This window comes from Procambarus clarkii, chromosome 5 (assembly GCF_040958095.1).
Source record: "Procambarus clarkii isolate CNS0578487 chromosome 5, FALCON_Pclarkii_2.0, whole genome shotgun sequence".
Lineage (NCBI taxonomy): Eukaryota > Metazoa > Arthropoda > Malacostraca > Decapoda > Cambaridae > Procambarus > Procambarus clarkii.
The window spans coordinates 11,563,374-11,581,343 of NC_091154.1; the positions used below are offsets into that span (position 1 = coordinate 11,563,374).

The following is a 17,970-nucleotide window of genomic DNA, read 5'->3' on the forward strand; positions in this document are numbered from 1 at the left end:
AAAGAGATATTTATTTCTGGTGTGGTGATAATGGGTCCTATGACATCTGTCCAGGGAGAGTTTCAGAGCAGGATTTGCATTTAAGAACAGGGTTTTGTAAATGTAGTTGACACAAGAGAATTTGTGGAGTGAGATTATGTTTAGCATGTTTAGGGAGTTAAACAAGGGGGCTGTGTGTTGTCTGAAAGCAGAATTTGTTATTATTCTGATAGCAGATTTTTGCTGGGTAATGATGGACTTGAGGTGGTTTGCAGTGGTTGAACCCCATGCACAGATTCCATAATTAAGATAGGATAAATTAGTGCATAATATAGAGAGATGAGAGCAGAGTTAGGTACATAATATCTGATTTTGGAGAGTATACCAACTGTTTTAGAGACTTTCTTAGTTATGTGTTGTATGTGGGTACTGAAGTTGAGTCTCTTGTCTAGGAATAGGCCGAGAAACTTTCCATCATTTTTATTGCTAATGTTTACATTGTCTACCTGAAGCTGAATTGTATTTGTAGATTTGCTTCCAAATAAGATGTAGTAGGTCTTTTCTATGTTAAGTGTTAGTTTGTTGGTTGACATCCATAAGTGGACTTTTTTTTAGTTCATTATTAACAACATTATTTAGTGCATGTGGGTTGGGGTTAGAGTAGATGAGGGTAGTATCATCAGCAAACAAAATAGGTTTCAGAATGTTAGAGACATTAGGCAGATCATTGATGTAAATAAGAAATAAGAGAGGTCCCAAAATGCTGCCCTGTGGCACTCCAACGGTTATTGGTAGAGTGGGAGAGGTTATATTATTGGTGGCTACACATTGGTGTCAATCACTAAGATAGGATTGGATATAGTCCAGTGGGCTTAGGCTTAGGCTCGGCTACAAGTACCTCTGGGAGTTTGTAACATCTGCTGATGTAGATTTGACTAAATGTAAACTCTGCCAGCAGAACTACTCACATACTTTGCGTCATTATATAATGGAATGTGAAAAAAATCGCGGAATTTAGAGATAGCACCATCAATAGTGTCCAAGAAATGTGTAAGTACTTCATTCATACTGATGTGCTGCCTGAGATCTTAGCGAAGTATCCAAAATTTGCTTACTGTAGGTAATGCATGCACATGACTGTAAAGCTGCCGCCCAGTTGGGTGGGTGTGGAGCACATGACTGTAAAGCTGCCGCCCAGTTGGGTGGGTGTGGAGCACATGACTGTAAAGCTGCCGCCCAGTTGGGTGGGTGTGAAACACATGACTGTAAAGCTGCCGCCCAGTTGGGTGGGTGTGAAGCACATGACTGTAAAGCTGCCGCCCAGTTGGGTGGGTGTAGAGCACATGACTGTAAAGCTGCCGCCCAGTTGGGTGGGTGTAGAGCACATGATTGTAAAGCTGCCGCCCAGTTGGGTGGGTGTAGAGCACATGACTGTAAAGCTGCCGCCCAGTTGGGTGGGTGTAGAGCACATGACTGTAAAGCTGCCGCCCAGTTGGGTGGGTGTGGAGCACATGACTGTAAAGCTGCCGCCCAGTTGGGTGGGTGTGGAGCAAGACTAGTAACTGTGTGACTCACCATAGATGTAAAGTGCCTTGTATAGTGACTGTTGTGAACCTCTTGTTGAATCACTTGTGATACAAAAGATTATTGATGTGTGTATTTGTGTGGGTGATTAGATATGTATGTGTATGTATATATGTATACGTATATATATATGTACATGTATGTATGAGAGTGTGTACATGTATATATAACATTAATAATTTTGTAACTAGCGTCAAAAATTGTTATTTGCTTAGCTAAACGAACTAGAGGGTTCAGTTCCTGAACCGATTATGTGCCTCTGTAATCCTTTACACCACCGCCCACGGGATGGGTATGGGGTGCATAATAGAGTAATGAACAATTGTCTGCGTCCCGTATGCCTCAGAAAAAAATCTCACTAACCCATTGTATTTTCTTGCGAATAAAATTATTATTAATATTACTATTATTATTATTATTATTATTATTATTATTATTATTATTATTATTATTATTATTATTATTATTATTATTATTATTATTATTATTATTATTATTATTATTATTATTATTATTATTATTATTATTATTATTATTATTATTATTGTTGTTGTTGTTGTTGTTGTTATATTATTATTAAGGAAGAAATAGCTTGAGCTGCTCGATCTATCTTCCCGTCAATACATGATTTTTATCTGCATACAAAATACGCTACGCACTACAGTTAGCATAAGCAAATTATACGCGTCGTAATTAGCAAGTTGAGAATGAGTTAGAGATTAGTGATAATATTATTGAGAGCTGGTGCAAGTTAGAGTAGGCCCGTCACCCTCCCGCCTGGAGCCCGAGCCTCAACACTTGACCCAAATATTTAAAAAAATCTTCCCCAAGACGACAATAATCTTACCCGCAAATGAAAGCAATAATCACCAACAAGTTACGATTACACCAAAGGGATTAATTAGGGTGGCTGGAGGTGGTTGAGAGGGAGATATCTGAGCGGTGTGTGTCGCCGGAGGGAGCCCCGGACTGTAAACATTGGGAGGGAGAGGCCAGGCTCGACTCTCACTCTCACTCTCACACACACTCTCCCCGGCCTCTCCACTGTACAGGGAAGAGCAACAATGTCCGAGACGTGTGAGGATCGCGCCGAGGAGTTCAAGAACCAGGCCAACCACCACTTCAAGCGTGAGTATAGTGGTGGACGCCAGGCTTGGGGGCCCCCCGGTATGGTCACTGCTGAGGGCTCAGGCACGCCGGCCAGGGTTATGTGGGGCCCCTCTGCTGTGTGGCCCTCTGCGGTGTGGCCCTCTGTGGTGTGGTCCTCTGTGGTGTGGTCCTCTGTGGTGTGGCCCTCTGCTGTGTGGCCCTCTGCGGTGTGGCCCTCTGCGGTGTGGTCCTCTGTGGTGTGGTCCTCTGCGGTGTGGCCCTCTGCGGTGTGGCCCTCTGCGGTGTGGCCCTCTGCGGTGTGGTCCTCTGTGGTGTGGCCCTCTGCTGTGTGGCCCTCTGCGGAGTGGTCCTCTGTGGTGTGGCCCTCTGCTGTGTGGCCCTCTGCGGTGTGGTCCTCTGTGGTGTGGCCCTCTGCTATGTGGCCCTCTGCGGAGTGGTCCTCTGTGGTGTGGCCCTCTGCTGTGTGGCCCTCTGCTGTGTGGCCCTCTGCTGTGTGGCCCTCTTCGGTGTGGTCCTCTGTGGTGTGGCCCTCTGCGGTGTGGTCCTCTGTGGTGTGGCCCTCTGCTGTGTGGCCCTCTGCGGTGGGGCCTTCCTCGGTGTGGCCCTCTGCAGTGGGGCCCTCCTCGGTGTGGCCCTCTGCTGTGTGGCCCTCCTCAGTGTGGCCCTCTGTGGTGGGGCCCTCTGCTGTGTGGCCCTCAGCGGTGTGGCCCTCTTCGGTGTGGGCCTCTTTGGTGTGGCCCTCTTCGGTGTAGGCCTCTGTGGTGTGGCCCTCTGCTGTGTGGCCCTCTTCGGTGTGGGCCTCTGCGGTGGGGCCCTCTGCGGTGTGGCCCTCTTCGGTGTGGCCCACTGCTGTGTGGCCCTCTGCTGTGTGACCCTCTTCAGTGGTGCATTGGTGATGGGCTATAGTGTGGTCCTTTGGTGTTCCAATGGTGTGGTCCGTTGTTCTGGTGTGGCTCTAGTGTGACTGGTAGTGGCTCTAGTATGGTCCTCTGGTGTGGCTCTAGTGCAGGGGTCTCCAAACTATGGCCCGCGGGCCACATCCGGCCCGCCACATAATTTCATCCGGCCCTCCAAACAAATCCCTGTGTGGTGCCCTTGAAAAAATAATTATCGTACGAATGGCATCGCAGAATTATTCAAAGCTATGGCTGCTGACTGGTGGCGCTCAACCCGAGTCAGTTTTCCTCTCTCTCGATAGTGTGACGCACAGATACTAATACTGGTAGGTATGTGTTGTGCATTACAACCAATCAGTTGTGTATAACTGTATATTGTGGGGACGGAGGGCGAGTGGGGCTTCGCTGCTTCCGTTTCAGGGAGCACAAACACTGTACAATATTCTTTTCTCTGTACTTTGACAATGCCTTTATCTTAGTTATACAAAATAGCAATTTCATTTTTTATTCCTCCGGCCCGCATAAATATGGGAAATATATAATGTGGCCCCTTACATTGACAAGTTTGGAGACCCCTGGCTCTAGTGTGACCCTCTGGTGTGGCTCTAGTGTGACCCTCTGGTGTGGCTCTAGTGTGACCCTCTGGTGTGGCTCTAGTGTGACCCTCTGGTGTGGCTCTAGTGTGACCCTCTGGTGTGGCTCTAGTGTGACCCTCTGGTGTGGCTCTAGTGTGACCCTCTGGTGTGGCTCTAGTGTGACCCTCTGGTGTGGCTCTAGTGTGACCCTCTGGTGTGGCTCTAGTGTGACCCTCTGGTGTGGCTCTAGTGTGACCCTCTGGTGTGGCTCTAGTGTGACCCTCTGGTGTGGCTCTAGTGTGACCCTCTGGTGTGGCTCTAGTGTGACCCTCTGGTGTGGCTCTAGTGTGACCCTCTGGTGTGGCTCTAGTGTGACCCTCTGGTGTGGCTCTAGTGTGACCCTCTGGTGTGGCTCTAGCATGACCCTCTGGTGTGGCTCTAGTATGGTCCTCTGGTTTGGCTCTAGTATGGTCCTCTGGTGTGGCTCTAGTGTGACCCTCTGGTGTGGCTCTAGTATGGTCCTCTGGTGTGGCTCTAGTATGGTCCTCTGGTGTGGCTCTAGTATGGTCCTCTGGTGTGGCTCTAGTATGGTCCTCTGGTGTGGCTCTAGTGTGACCCTCTGGTGTGGCTCTAGTGTGACCCTCTGGTGTGGCTCTAGTGTGACCCTCTGGTGTGGCTCTAGTGTGACCCTCTGGTGTGGCTCTAGTGTGACCCTCTGGTGTGGCTCTAGTGTGACCCTCTGGTGTGGCTCTAGTGTGACCCTCTGGTGTGGCTCTAGTGTGACCCTCTGGTGTGGCTCTAGTGTGACCCTCTGGTGTGGCTCTAGTGTGACCCTCTGGTGTGGCTCTAGTGTGACCCTCTGGTGTGGCTCTAGTGTGACCCTCTGGTGTGGCTCTAGTGTGACCCTCTGGTGTGGCTCTAGTGTGACCCTCTGGTGTGGCTCTAGTGTGACCCTCTGGTGTGGCTCTAGTGTGACCCTCTGGTGTGGCTCTAGTATGACTGGTGTGGCTCTAGTGTGACCCTCTGGTGTGGCTCTAGTGTGACCCTCTGGTGTGGCTCTAGTATGACTCTCTGGTGTGGCTCTAGTGTGACCCTCTGGTGTGGCTCTAGTGTGACCCTCTGGTGTGGCTCTGGTGTGGCTCTAGTGTGACCCTCTGGTGTGGCTCTAGTGTGACCCTCTGGTGTGGCTCTAGTGTGACCCTCTGGTGTGGCTCTAGTGTGACCCTCTGGTGTGGCTCTAGTATGGTCCTCTGGTGTGGCTCTAGTGTGACCCTCTGGTGTGGCTCTAGTGTGACCCTCTGGTGTGGCTCTAGTGTGACCCTCTGGTGTGGCTCTAGTGTGACCCTCTGGTGTGGCTCTAGTGTGACCCTCTGGTGTGGCTCTAGTGTGACCCTCTAGTGTGACCCTCTGGTGTGGCTCTAGTGTGACCCTCTGGTGTGGCTCTAGTGTGACCCTCTGGTGTGGCTCTAGTATGGTCCTCTGGTGTGGCTCTAGTATGGTCCTCTGGTTTGGCTCTAATGTGACCCTCTGGTGTGGCTCTAGTATGGTCCTCTGGTGTGGCTCTAGTGTGACTCTGGTGTGGCTCTAGTATGGTCCTCTAGTGTGACCCTCTGGTGTGGCTCTAGTATGGTTCTCTGGTGTGGCTCTAGTGTGACCCTCTGGTGTGGCTCTAGTGTGACTCTCTGGTGTGGCTCTAGTATGGACCTCTGGTTTGGCTCTAGTATGGTCCTCTGGTGTGGCTCTAGTGTGACCCTCTGGTGTGGCTCTAGTATGGTCCTCTGGTGTGGCTCTAGTATGACTCTGGTGTGGCTCTAGTGTGACCCTCTGGTGTGGCTCTAGTGTGACCCTCTGGTGTGGCTCTAGTGTGACCCTCTGGTGTGGCTCTAGTGTGACCCTCTGGTGTGGCTCTAGTGTGACCCTCTGGTGTGGCTCTAGTGTGACCCTCTGGTGTGGCTCTAGTGTGACCCTCTGGTGTGGCTCTAGTGTGACCCTCTGGTGTGGCTCTAGTGTGACCCTCTGGTGTGGCTCTAGTGTGACCCTCTGGTGTGGCTCTAGTGTGACCCTCTGGTGTGGCTCTAGTGTGACCCTCTGGTGTGGCTCTAGTGTGACCCTCTGGTGTGGCTCTAGTGTGACCCTCTGGTGTTGCTCTAGTGTGACCCTCTGGTGTGGCTCTAGTGTGACCCTCTGGTGTGGCTCTAGCATGACCCTCTGGTGTGGCTCTAGTATGGTCCTCTGGTTTGGCTCTAGTATGGTCCTCTGGTGTGGCTCTAGTGTGACCCTCTGGTGTGGCTCTAGTATGGTCCTCTGGTGTGGCTCTAGTATGGTCCTCTGGTGTGGCTCTAGTATGGTCCTCTGGTGTGGCTCTAGTATGGTCCTCTGGTGTGGCTCTAGTGTGACTCTCTGGTGTGGCTCTAGTATGGTCCTCTGGTGTGGCTCTAGTGTGACTCTCTGGTGTGGCTCTAGTATGGTCCTCTGGTGTGGCCCTGTGGCATGGTAGTGTATATCAGTCTTGCCAGATTACTCTGGCTCGTAAAAATCTGGTTTACTTGCAAATAATTATATTTCACGATAACCACATGAACATTGCTGAGCAATTATGAATAACACCACACGAGCCCGGTGGCGACGTTCACGTGGTGTGGTCGTGCCTCGTGTGTTGGGGATAGGTGCCCGAGGCACTGTGCCCACACTGAAGTAGAGAGATGGAATGTGAGCATCATGTGGTGGTACTTGCTTATATTGAGGTTTGGGTTTACACTGGTTACTTTGAGATGGTTTCGGGGCTTAGTGTCCTCGCGGCCCAGTCCTCGACCAGGCCTCCTCATTGCTGGACTGGTCAACCAGGCTGTTGGATGCAGCTGCTCGCAGCCTAATGTATGAGTCACAGCCAGGTTGATCAGGTATCCTTTGGAGGTGTTTATCAATTTTTCTCGTGAAAGCTGTGAGGGGTTGGCCAGTTATGCCCCTTGTGTAGTGGAAGCGTGTTGAACAGTCTCGGGCCTCTGTTGTTGATAGAGTTCTCTCTTAGAGTACCTGTTGCACCTCTACTTTTGTGGGAGCCTGCAGACTAAAAGCAGCCTGCACACCAAACAATGATGCCCAACTACTTGGATTGGATAGCAGAGCAATGATTTTGCTCATTGCAGGTCGGTGCTCAATTCCCAGCCAACCAACCAACAGGTTGGGCACTATTCCTTCCCGTCGTCCAATCCTAAGTTCTTATCCTCGTATCCCTTTCCATGTGCTGTATAGTTGTAATGGACTCAGTGTTTTCTCCTAATTACTTTACCTTACCAAACAATGTGGTTGTGTACCAAGAGCAGCCTGTACACCAAACAATGTGGTTGTGTACCACGAGCAGCCTGTACACCAAACAATGTGGTTGTGTACCAAGAGCAGCCTGTACACCAAACAATGTGGTTGTGTACCACGAGCAGCCTGTACACCAAACAATGTGGTTGTGTACCAAGAGCAGCCTGTACACCAAACAATGTGGTTGTGTACCACGAGCAGCCTGTACACCAAACAATGTGGTTGTGTACCACGAGCAGCCTGTACACCAAACAATGTGGTAGCCTACTAAGTCTGTATACAATAATTTATCATTGAAGTTATTCAGCAAAAATTTCACAACTAAAGCTCTTTATTTTTTATTTCACTAACATTATTTTGATTGACATACATAGTACAGTATAGTGAATATCTTCTAGTTTAGGTTGTGTTGCTTGGATGCCAATGGTAGCATCAGTTATATTTATCTTTTATACTATATATATGTACTACTGTATTGTAATTATACTATCCATATAAATAAAAATGTTCGTTTGTTCAAAATCGCTAATCTCCGAAAGTTCTTCACCGATTTCTTTGAAATTTTCACACAACGTTCCATTCGCATCCGAGCGGGTTTTTATATGCATACTATATAGATGTCATGTCTGTGACAGGAAAAATGAGTTTTTTGAAAAACTGGGTTTTTCATGTGTTTTTCATGTGAGGGGAAATCTTCGAAACTTCTTTACCGATTGCTTTGAAATTTTGACACAACGTTGCATTCGAATAGGCGCGTGTTTTATATACCTATTATATACATGACTCACCTGTGACAGGAGAAAACATGCATCTTTTGAAAAACAGCGCCATCTGTTGGACGTAAGAGGAACACACGCTGTAATCTCCGAAAGTTCTGCACTGATTGCTTTGAAATTTTGACACAACGTTCCATTTGAGAAATCGTGTTTTTATATAACTACTATATGGATGCCACACCTGTGACAGGTAAAAACATGCTTTTTTTTAAAAAAACAGCGCCATCTGTTGCAGGTAATAGCAACATACACTATGCTAACTATACTACGAATCCATTTCAGTGTTTCTGATTACATTGATAAATTGAATTTTCTTAGATTTCGATTTATTTTCATTTTGACTGAATTATTTTGAGTGACATTGCGTTGGAACCGAGTTGTGTTGTTTACCATACCGTTCGTTTCGTGAGTATAAATATAGATGCCACACCTGTGACAGGTAAAAACATTTTTTTTTATATAAAAAACAGTGCTACGTGTTGCATGAAAAAGCAACACATGCTATTCTAAATAGGTTACGATTCTATTTCAATGTTTCTGGTTTCATTGATAAATTGAATTTTCATAGATTTCGATTTATTATCATTTTGATTTAATTATTTTGAGTGACATTGTGTTGGAATTGAGCTGTGTTGTTTACCATATAGTTCATTTCATGCGCATAGATTATTTTTTATTCTTTATTTTTTTCATTTCGTTTTTTAACGTTTTCTTATATTTCAGTGATGGGAACCTCAGATCATTTGATGTTCCAAATTTTCTGATGGAAACATCAGATCATTTGAGAATGCATTGGAGGAGGGAGTGGGGAATGGTGGGGAGGATGAGGGGACGTGAGTGGGGGATGGTGGGGAGGACAAGGGTACAGGGGAAGGGGTAATGGTGGGGAGGACAAGGGGACAGAGGAGTGGGTGATGGTGGGGAGGACAAGGGGACAGGGGAAGGGGTAATGGTGGGGAGGACAAGGGGACGGGGGAGTGGGAGATGGTTGGGAGGACGAGGGGACGGTGGAGTGGGGAATGGTGGGGAGGACAAGGGGGATGGTGGGGGAGGACAAAGGAACGGGGGAGGGGGCAGTGGTGGGGAGGACCAGGAGACGAGGGGAGTAGGGAATGGTTTGGAGGACTAGGGAACGGGGAAGGGGGGGAATGGTGGTGAGGACTGGGAGATGGGGAAGGTTGCTCAGCAACGAGTGGCCGGGTACAGCTAGTATTTGAATATTTTTATCTACTGTATGATAAAATTCCTTGTGTATTTCTCATGTGGGAGCTGATTTTGTTTTCTTGCCTGTACAGAACAGCAATATGACAAGGCAATTGAGCTGTACACCTCTGCGATAGAATTAAACGACACTGTTGCCATATATTACGGGAATCGAAGTTTTGCTTACCTCAAAACAGAATGTTTTGGGTACGCCCTTCAAGATGCTTCGAAGGCCTTGGAATTAGACAAGACATACATCAAAGGTTACTACAGAAGAGCCTCAGCTTACATGTCATTAGGCAAGTTCAAGCTGGCACTAAAGGACTATGAAACGGTTAGTTTTTAATGTTTACCTGTGCATGTAGAGGTAGGTGTGTGTGTGTGTGTGTGTGTGTGTGTGTGTAATTACCTAAGTGTAATTACCTAAGTGTAGTTACAGGATGAGAGCTACGCTCGTGGTGTCCCGTCTTCCCAGCACTCTTTGTCATATAACGCTTTGAAACTACTGACGGTCTTGGCCTCCACCACCTTCTCACTTAACTTGTTCCAACCGTCTACCACTCTATTTGCGAAGGTGAATTTTCTTATATTTCTTCGGCATCTGTGTTTAGCTAGTTTAAATCTATGACCTCTTGTTCTTGAAGTGCCAGGTCTCAGGAAATCTTCCCTGTCGATTTTATCAATTCCTGTTACTATTTTGTATGTAGTGATCATATCACCTCTTTTTCTTCTGTCTTCTAGTTTTGGCATGTTTAATGCTTCCAACCTCTCCTCGTAGCTCTTTGTGTGTGTGTGTGTGTGTGTGTGTGTGTGTGTGTGTGTGTGTAGTAGTGTAGTGTAGTAGTAGTGTGTAGTAGTAGTGTAGTGTAGTGTAGTATATATATATATATATATATATATATATATATATATATATATATATATATATATATATACACATGCATACATACATACATACTGTATATGTGTATGTGTGTGTGTAATTACCTAAGTGTAGTTACAGGATGACAGCTATGCTCGTGGTGTCCCGTCTTCCCAGCACTCTGTCATATAACGCTTTGAAATTACTAACGATTTTGACAACCACCTTCTCACCTAACTTGTTCCAACCGCCTACCACTATTTACAAAAGTGAATTTTCTTATATTTCTCAGGTAGCTTTGTTTCGTTAGTTTAAATCTATGACCTCTTGTTCTTGAAGTTCCGGGTCGCAGGAATTCTTCCCTATCAATTTAAATCTATGACCTCTTGTTCTTGAAGTTCCAGGTGTCAGGAATTCTTCCCTATCAATTTTATCAATTCCTGTTACTATTTTGTATGTAGTGATTATATCGCCTCTTTTTCTGTGGGGAGCTCCTACAGCTCCCTGGAGCTTATCGGGCTAATGTATGTTATGTTAGACCGGGACATTAGCTATGGAGTTCAGACCTACCAGGGACCAGCGCCAGAACCTGGCCCCTTCAGAGAGGCTTCAGGGAGCAATGGCCCTGGAAAACCCCATATGGTTGGGGGTTTTCCTTATTTGCCATCGACCGGGGTTAGGCACCCAGAAAGGTAGGCATAACAAAACAAACCCCACATGGTAAGAAACTACAACAAAAACCGAACAGAGAGGTAGAAAACTCCCTACAATCCCAAGGAAAACAATCAAACAATCAATTTACTGCCTCGCCGGTGTCCGCTCAGCCCTCCCCTCCCCGGGAGAGGGAGGGGGGGACCGGACCTCACCACGCCGGCTGCCGTCAGTTCGCAAGCTAGTGTCAACCGGGATAGGCGCTTCTCTGGCCTCAAATTCCTTGGCAGTGTTTGCCTCGTGTGGCGTTCTCTGCTCTTTTTGTGTGGTGTGCGGTGGCCAGGAGTACTTCATCAGTGCCGGGGCTGCATGCGCCTAGGGGCTTCCTTCCCTAGGCGCCCTGTGAGTACTGCCCTTGCGTGTCAGGGTTATCTTCTCTGGGGCGTTCGGGAACCGCTCCCGTAGAGGTTCCTGCTGCTCAGCATTTGCCTCGCCCTTCGGGCCAGCTGGGGCTTGGGGCCCTTGTTTGGCTTTGGGTAGGGAGTGGTATACCTACCTTGAGGCTACCTTGAGGTGCTTCCGGGGCTTAGTGTCCCCGCGGCCCGGTCGTCGACCAGGCCTCCTGGTTGCTGGACTGATCAACCAGGCTGTTAGACGCGGCTGCTCGCAGCCTGACGTATGAGTCACAGCCTGGTTGATCAGGTATCCTTTGGAGGTGCTTATCCAGTTCTCTCTTGAACACTGTGAGGGGTTTGCCAGTTATGCCCCTTATGTGTAGTGGAAGCGTGTTGAACAGTCTCGGGCCTCTGATGTTGATAGAGTTCTCTCTCAGAGTACCTGTTGCACCTCTGCTTTTCATCGGGGGTATTCTGCACATCCTGCCACGTCTTCTGGTCTCATGTGGTGTTATTTCTGTGTGCAGGTTTGGGACCAGCCCCTCAATTATTTTCCACGTGTAAATTATTATGTATCTCTCCCGCCTGCGCTCAAGGGAGTGCAGATTTAGGCTCTTTAGTCGGTCCCAGTAATTTAGATGTTTTACTGAGTGGATTCTAGCAGTAAAGGATCTCTGCACGCTCTCTAGGTCAGCAATTTCTCCAGCTTTGAAAGGGGCTGTCATTGTGCAGCAGTACTCCACTCTAGATAGCACAAGCGTTTTGAAAAGTATCATCATCGGTATAGCATCTCTAGTGTGAAAAGTTCTTGTTATCCAACCTGTCATTTTTCTTGCAGTTGTAACGGCTACTTTATTGTGTTCTTTAAAGGTAAGGTCTTCCGACATGAGTACACCCAGGTCCTTTACATTGCCTTTTCGTTCTATGTTATGATTTGCCTGCGTTTTGTACGTGGTTTCTGTTTTTATATTTTCAATTTTTCCGTAGCGCATGAGCTGAAACTTATCCTCGTTGAATACCATATTATTTTCTGTAGCCCATAGAAAGACCTGATCAACATCTGATTGGAGGTTTGCCGTGTCCTCTATGTTGCCAACTCTCATGAAAATCCTAGTGTCATCTGCAAAGGATGATACAGTGCTATAGGTTGTGTTCTGGTCTATGTCCGATATGAGGATGAGAAAAAGTACTGGAGCAAGCACAGTACCCTGGGGGACTGAGCTCTTCACGGTTGATGGGCTGGATTTTATTTTGTTGACTATTACACATTGGGTTCTGTCAGTCAGGAAATTGTAGATCCATCTGCCTATTTTCCCGGTAATTCCTTTTGAACGCATTTTATGTGCAATAACACCATGGTCACATTTATCAAAAGCTTTTGCGAAATCTGTGTAAATTACATCAGCGTTTTGTTTGTCTTCCATAGCATCTAATGCCATATCATAGTGGTCCAGCAACTGCGACAGGCAAGAGCGCCCTGTTCTGAAACCATGTTGTCCGGGGTTATGGAGATGCTGTGATTCCATGTATTTTGTGATCTTACTTCTTAGCACTCTCTCAAAAATTTTTATGATGTGCGATGTTAGTGCTATCGGTCTGTAATTTTTTGCCTCTGCCTTATTTCCTCCTTTATGGAGTGGTGCTATCTCTGCTGTTTTTAGTATGTCAGGGATAACGCCAGTATCTAGGCTTTGTCTCCACAGAATGTGAAGGGCCTGTGATAGTGGTTTTTTACAGTTCTTGATGAATATGGAGTTCCAAGAATCCGGGCCTGGTGCAGAGTGCATAGGCATACTGTTTATGGCTTCTTCAAAATCTAGTGGGGATAGGGCGACGTCTGATATGTGATTTGATGTTGGTATCATATCCATGAAAAATTCATTTGGGTTATCAATCTTTAGTGCATTTAATGGCTCACTGAAAACAGAGTCGTACTGCTTCCTCAGTAACTCGCTCATTTCTTTGTTGTCATCTGTGAAAGTTCCATCTCCCTTTCGCAGGGGCCCGATACTAGATGTGGTTTTTGATCTTGATTTTGCATAGGAGAAAATATATTTCGGATTTCTCTCTATTTCACTGATGGCCTTTTGCTCTCTTTGCCTCTCCTGGGTTTTGTATGATTCTTGTAGCTTGAGTTCAATTGTTTCTATTTCTCTACCTAACCTTCTTCGCCGTTCTTGAGATAGGGTGCGACTCTCAAGTTGTTCCGCGATTCGTTTTCTTCGCGGAACAACTTCGAACGACGTTCCCGTTCCAATCTGCATCTCTTTCTCTTTTTTCTTAGGGGTATGCGGTTTGAACATATTTCTAGTGCTACTGAGCTTATTTTTTCCAGGCACTGGTTCAGGTTTGCATTTCCTAGCTGTTCTTCCCAGTTTATTTCTGTGAAGTCCTGGTTTATTTGCTCCCAGTTTATCCGTTTATTATTGAAGTTGAATTTGCTGAAATCTCCTCCACCGGGAATCTGGACTGGTTTTGAAGGTCCATTCCCCATGGTTGTCAGAACTTCAATTAAGTTGTGATCTGAGTAACAGGTATTTGTAATCATTATGTTCCCGATCAACTCATCATTATTAGTGAAAATGAGGTCCAGCGTGTTCTCCTTCCTAGTTGGTTCTACTATTTGCTGGTTTAAGGCAAACCTATCGCACATCCGTAGCAGGTCATTTGCATGTGCCTGCTCATTTAGGCTACTTCCTGGTATTCTTTCTGATATTACTGTATTAGGAGTTCCAAGAATCCGGGCCTGGTGCAGAGTGCATAGGCATACTGTTTATGGCTTCTTCAAAATCTAGTGGGGATAGGGCGACGTCTGATATGTGATTTGATGTTGGTATCATATCCATGAAAAATTCATTTGGGTTATCAATCTTTAGTGCATTTAATGGCTCACTGAAAACAGAGTCGTACTGCTTCCTCAGTAACTCGCTCATTTCTTTGTTGTCATCTGTGAAAGTTCCATCTCCCTTTCGCAGGGGCCCGATACTAGATGTGGTTTTTGATCTTGATTTTGCATAGGAGAAAATATATTTCGGATTTCTCTCTATTTCACTGATGGCCTTTTGCTCTCTTTGCCTCTCCTGGGTTTTGTATGATTCTTGTAGCTTGAGTTCAATTGTTTCTATTTCTCTACCTAACCTTCTTCGCCGTTCTTGAGATAGGGTGCGACTCTCAAGTTGTTCCGCGATTCGTTTTCTTCGCGGAACAACTTCGAACGACGTTCCCGTTCCAATCTGCATCTCTTTCTCTTTTTTCTTAGGGGTATGCGGTTTGAACATATTTCTAGTGCTACTGAGCTTATTTTTTCCAGGCACTGGTTCAGGTTTGCATTTCCAAGCTGTTCTTCCCAGTTTATTTCTGTGAAGTCCTGGTTTATTTGCTCCCAGTTTATCCGTTTATTATTGAAGTTGAATTTGCTGAAATCTCCTCCACCGGGAATCTGGACTGGTTTTGAAGGTCCATTCCCCATGGTTGTCAGAACTTCAATTAAGTTGTGATCTGAGTAACAGGTATTTGTAATCATTATGTTCCCGATCAACTCATCATTATTAGTGAAAATGAGGTCCAGCGTGTTCTCCTTCCTAGTTGGTTCTACTATTTGCTGGTTTAAGGCAAACCTATCGCACATCCGTAGCAGGTCATTTGCATGTGCCTGCTCATTTAGGCTACTTCCTGGTATTCTTTCTGATATTACTGTATTAGCCAGGTGCTTCCATTTCAGGTGCCGTAGGTTGAAGTCCCCAAGCAGGATGATGTTCGGAGCTGGATTTGTGAGGTTTTCCAAGCAGTGCTCTATTTTCATTAGTTGGTCTTTAAACTGCTGAGGGTTTGCCTCCGGTGACTTATATACAAGGACAATAACTATATTTAGAATCTCTATTTTGATTATCAGCACTTCCACCATATCATTTGAGGTGTTTAGCAGCTCAGTACAGATGAGTGTGTCTTTGATGTAGAGGCTGACCCCACCCTGAAGCCGGTGTTTCCTATCACATCTGAAGAGATTGTATTCTGGGATCCATATTTCACCATCAAGGTAGTCCTTTGTGTGAGTTTCCGTTAGGGCTGCAAACACTGCATTTGCCTCATGAAGGAGACCATCTATAAAATGAACTTTGTTGGATTTGCGTGTTTTTATACCCTGGATGTTGGCAAATATAAATGATGTTATTGTGTTAGTGGAAGTGCTGGATGCTTTAATTGGTGTTAATATCTGAGGCTCTGGTAAGGAGGCCATTGTGTTTGCGTCCTCTCTAGCATTTGACCGAGTTGGTGGTAGAGTCTGGTCATTTTTAGCCATTCTTCTCCTCCTCCTCTTGCTAAAAAATTATCCCGGTTGATGGAGTAGTGGCTGTTTTCATAGTGGTAGTCTGTCGGTTTTATTCGCCTGGTACCTCTTATATGAAAAGCTGGGCATTCAGCATTGAAGCACTCTTTCCTGTCCAAAGAGTTCTTGCAAATTTCTGGGTGAAAGAATTCACAGCTTTTGGTACATTTACCTGTATTGAGGAGGTTTCTGCACTTACTAGGGTGATCGTGTGTACATGTTCCATTTATTCTTCCCGATTCCCCATGCTTACAGGTAGCCCATCTGTAATACCAACAGATTTTGGGGCCTTGTTTTGTTTGTTTCCCTCTGCCAGGGACCGCACTCTGCTGCGGCGCCCCCGACACTGTGCCCTGCACCGGTGCCTGTGACACCGCGCTCTGCTCCGGTGCCTGTGACACTGTGCCCTGCTCCGGTGCCTGTGACACCGCGCACTGCTCAGGGGTCCCCGACTCCGTGCCCTGCTCAGGCATCCCCGACTCCGTGCCCTGCTCAGGCATCCCCGACTCCGTGCCCTGCTCAGGCATCCCCGACTCCGCGCCCTGCTTAGGCATCCCCGACTCCGTGCCCTGCTCAGGCATCCCCGACTCCGCGCCCTGCTCAGGCATCCCCGACTCCGTGCCCTGCTCAGGCATCCCCGACTCCGTGCCCTGCTCAGGCATCCCCGACTCCGTGCCCTGCTCAGGCATCCCCGACTCCGCGCCCTGCTTAGGCATCCCCGACTCCGTGCCCTGCTCAGGCATCCCCGACTCCGCGCCCTGCTCAGGCATCCCCGACTCCGTGCCCTGCTCAGGCATCCCCGACTCCGCGCCGCTGCCACAGAGCTCTGTGCTACAGCTGGTTGTACCTTGGTGTCATGTACAGTTTGTTTGAAGACATTAGAAATTGCTATGCAGGCATTAATTAGTAATTCTCTGTTTTCGGCGGGAGTTTTATCCAGGATTTCCATCAATTTCAAAAAAGTTACATCATCCTTTTTGCAGAGCCAGTACACAGAGTGGTCACTGGGACCATTTCTCCTTGAATTGTTAGTCATGTTGGCACATTTTTTGTGTATGGCTGCTGAACAGAGTTGGCATTGAAAGCTCTGTTGGTAATCTACCTTCATGTTGCATTCTATGCACGTTTTTATCAAAGCCATTTTTTGAACACTTCTGTTCAGTGGTGATGGTCTTACAAGGTGGGGTGTTGACCGGTGGGGGAGTTGACCGCGGGTGCTGGCCGCGGGAGCTGGCCGTGGGTGTTGACCGTGGGTGTTTACCAACTTGAGATAGGCCTGGAAGAGGCTGTATGGTATTGTGCTGGTTAGGGCGTCAAGGTGTTGCGCGGCCTGCCACCTAAGCGGCGACCGGTTCCTGTTGCTCTGGGGACAGTGTACTTTTGCGGGGTTTTTCTTTTGTTTTGTTTTGTTTGCCTGGTGGAGGTTCTGCCTCGTGGGCCCATAGTTCCCCTGGTATTGTTTTGGTGGCCTTCTGCTAGGCCCCCGTGCTTGTACACGTCCCAGAGGTTTTCAGTATTATCATTTACCCTTGTTTTGTTTGGGTTTCTTTACCGGTTAGCAACACCTTGCCCGGGCTTCCCGTAGTTGCTAACCTACGGGCCCTGGAAACCCCTGTCGGGGCTCGGGGACCCATGGATGCATCTTCCGAGTTCCAGCCTGCCTTGTGCGGGTTTGAAGGTTGCAGTGTGCCCTTGTCTCAGGGTGACAGTCACCTGTTTTGCCTCCGTCATGCTGCCTGTTTGGTCAACGACACCTTCGACCCGGAGTTTTGCGAGTCCTGTTCTCTGCTGTGCTCCAGTTTTACTCTGAGGATGTTCCTATTAGGGTACAGGCAGCATCAGCGTTGCATGTTAGATTTAGGTTATTGCAATGTGCTAGGTTGGTTTCCCGCCTGGATGCCCCGAGGCTGCCCCGTTTTGGCTTTAGGGACCCTGACCTGGGGGCGTTGGGCGCTATGGCTTTGGCTCCTGCTGCGCCCTCTGGTCCTTCCCCTGTGGTTCTTCCTGCACCACCTCCCCTGTGTCCGGCTCCGAAACGTATGCGGTTTTCGGCCTTGGCACAGGATTTAGTTGGTAGTGAGACTCGGGCTGCTTCAGGGGCAACCCGGTCGGGGACGGAGGCATTTGAGCCAGTTCCTCCTGCCGAGGCTTCTGGGTCCCACCAGCAGGCCCCCTTGTCTGCCTTTCCCTTGGACTCTACCTTTTCTTCAGGGGTAGAGGGTTTGGAGGACGGCTCTGCCCCGGGTCCCGACGTAGGGGATCCTGGGGCTGGGGAGGAGTCGGCCTGGGGGCCTTGGGCC

At 47.6% G+C, this 17,970-nt stretch overlaps 1 protein-coding gene across 1 annotated transcript in view; it reads left to right on the plus strand.

Moving 5' to 3' along the window:
* The first annotated feature begins 2,316 nt into the window (after positions 1-2,316).
* Positions 2,317-17,970, plus strand: part of PpD3 (protein phosphatase D3) — a 196,834-nt gene continuing 181,180 nt past the window's right edge. The window contains exons 1-2 of the mRNA XM_045751458.2: positions 2,317-2,691; positions 9,528-9,769. Of these exons, the coding sequence (XP_045607414.1) occupies positions 2,628-2,691; positions 9,528-9,769 (306 nt within the window). The 5' untranslated portion in view covers positions 2,317-2,627. The remainder of the gene's footprint in view (positions 2,692-9,527; positions 9,770-17,970) is intronic.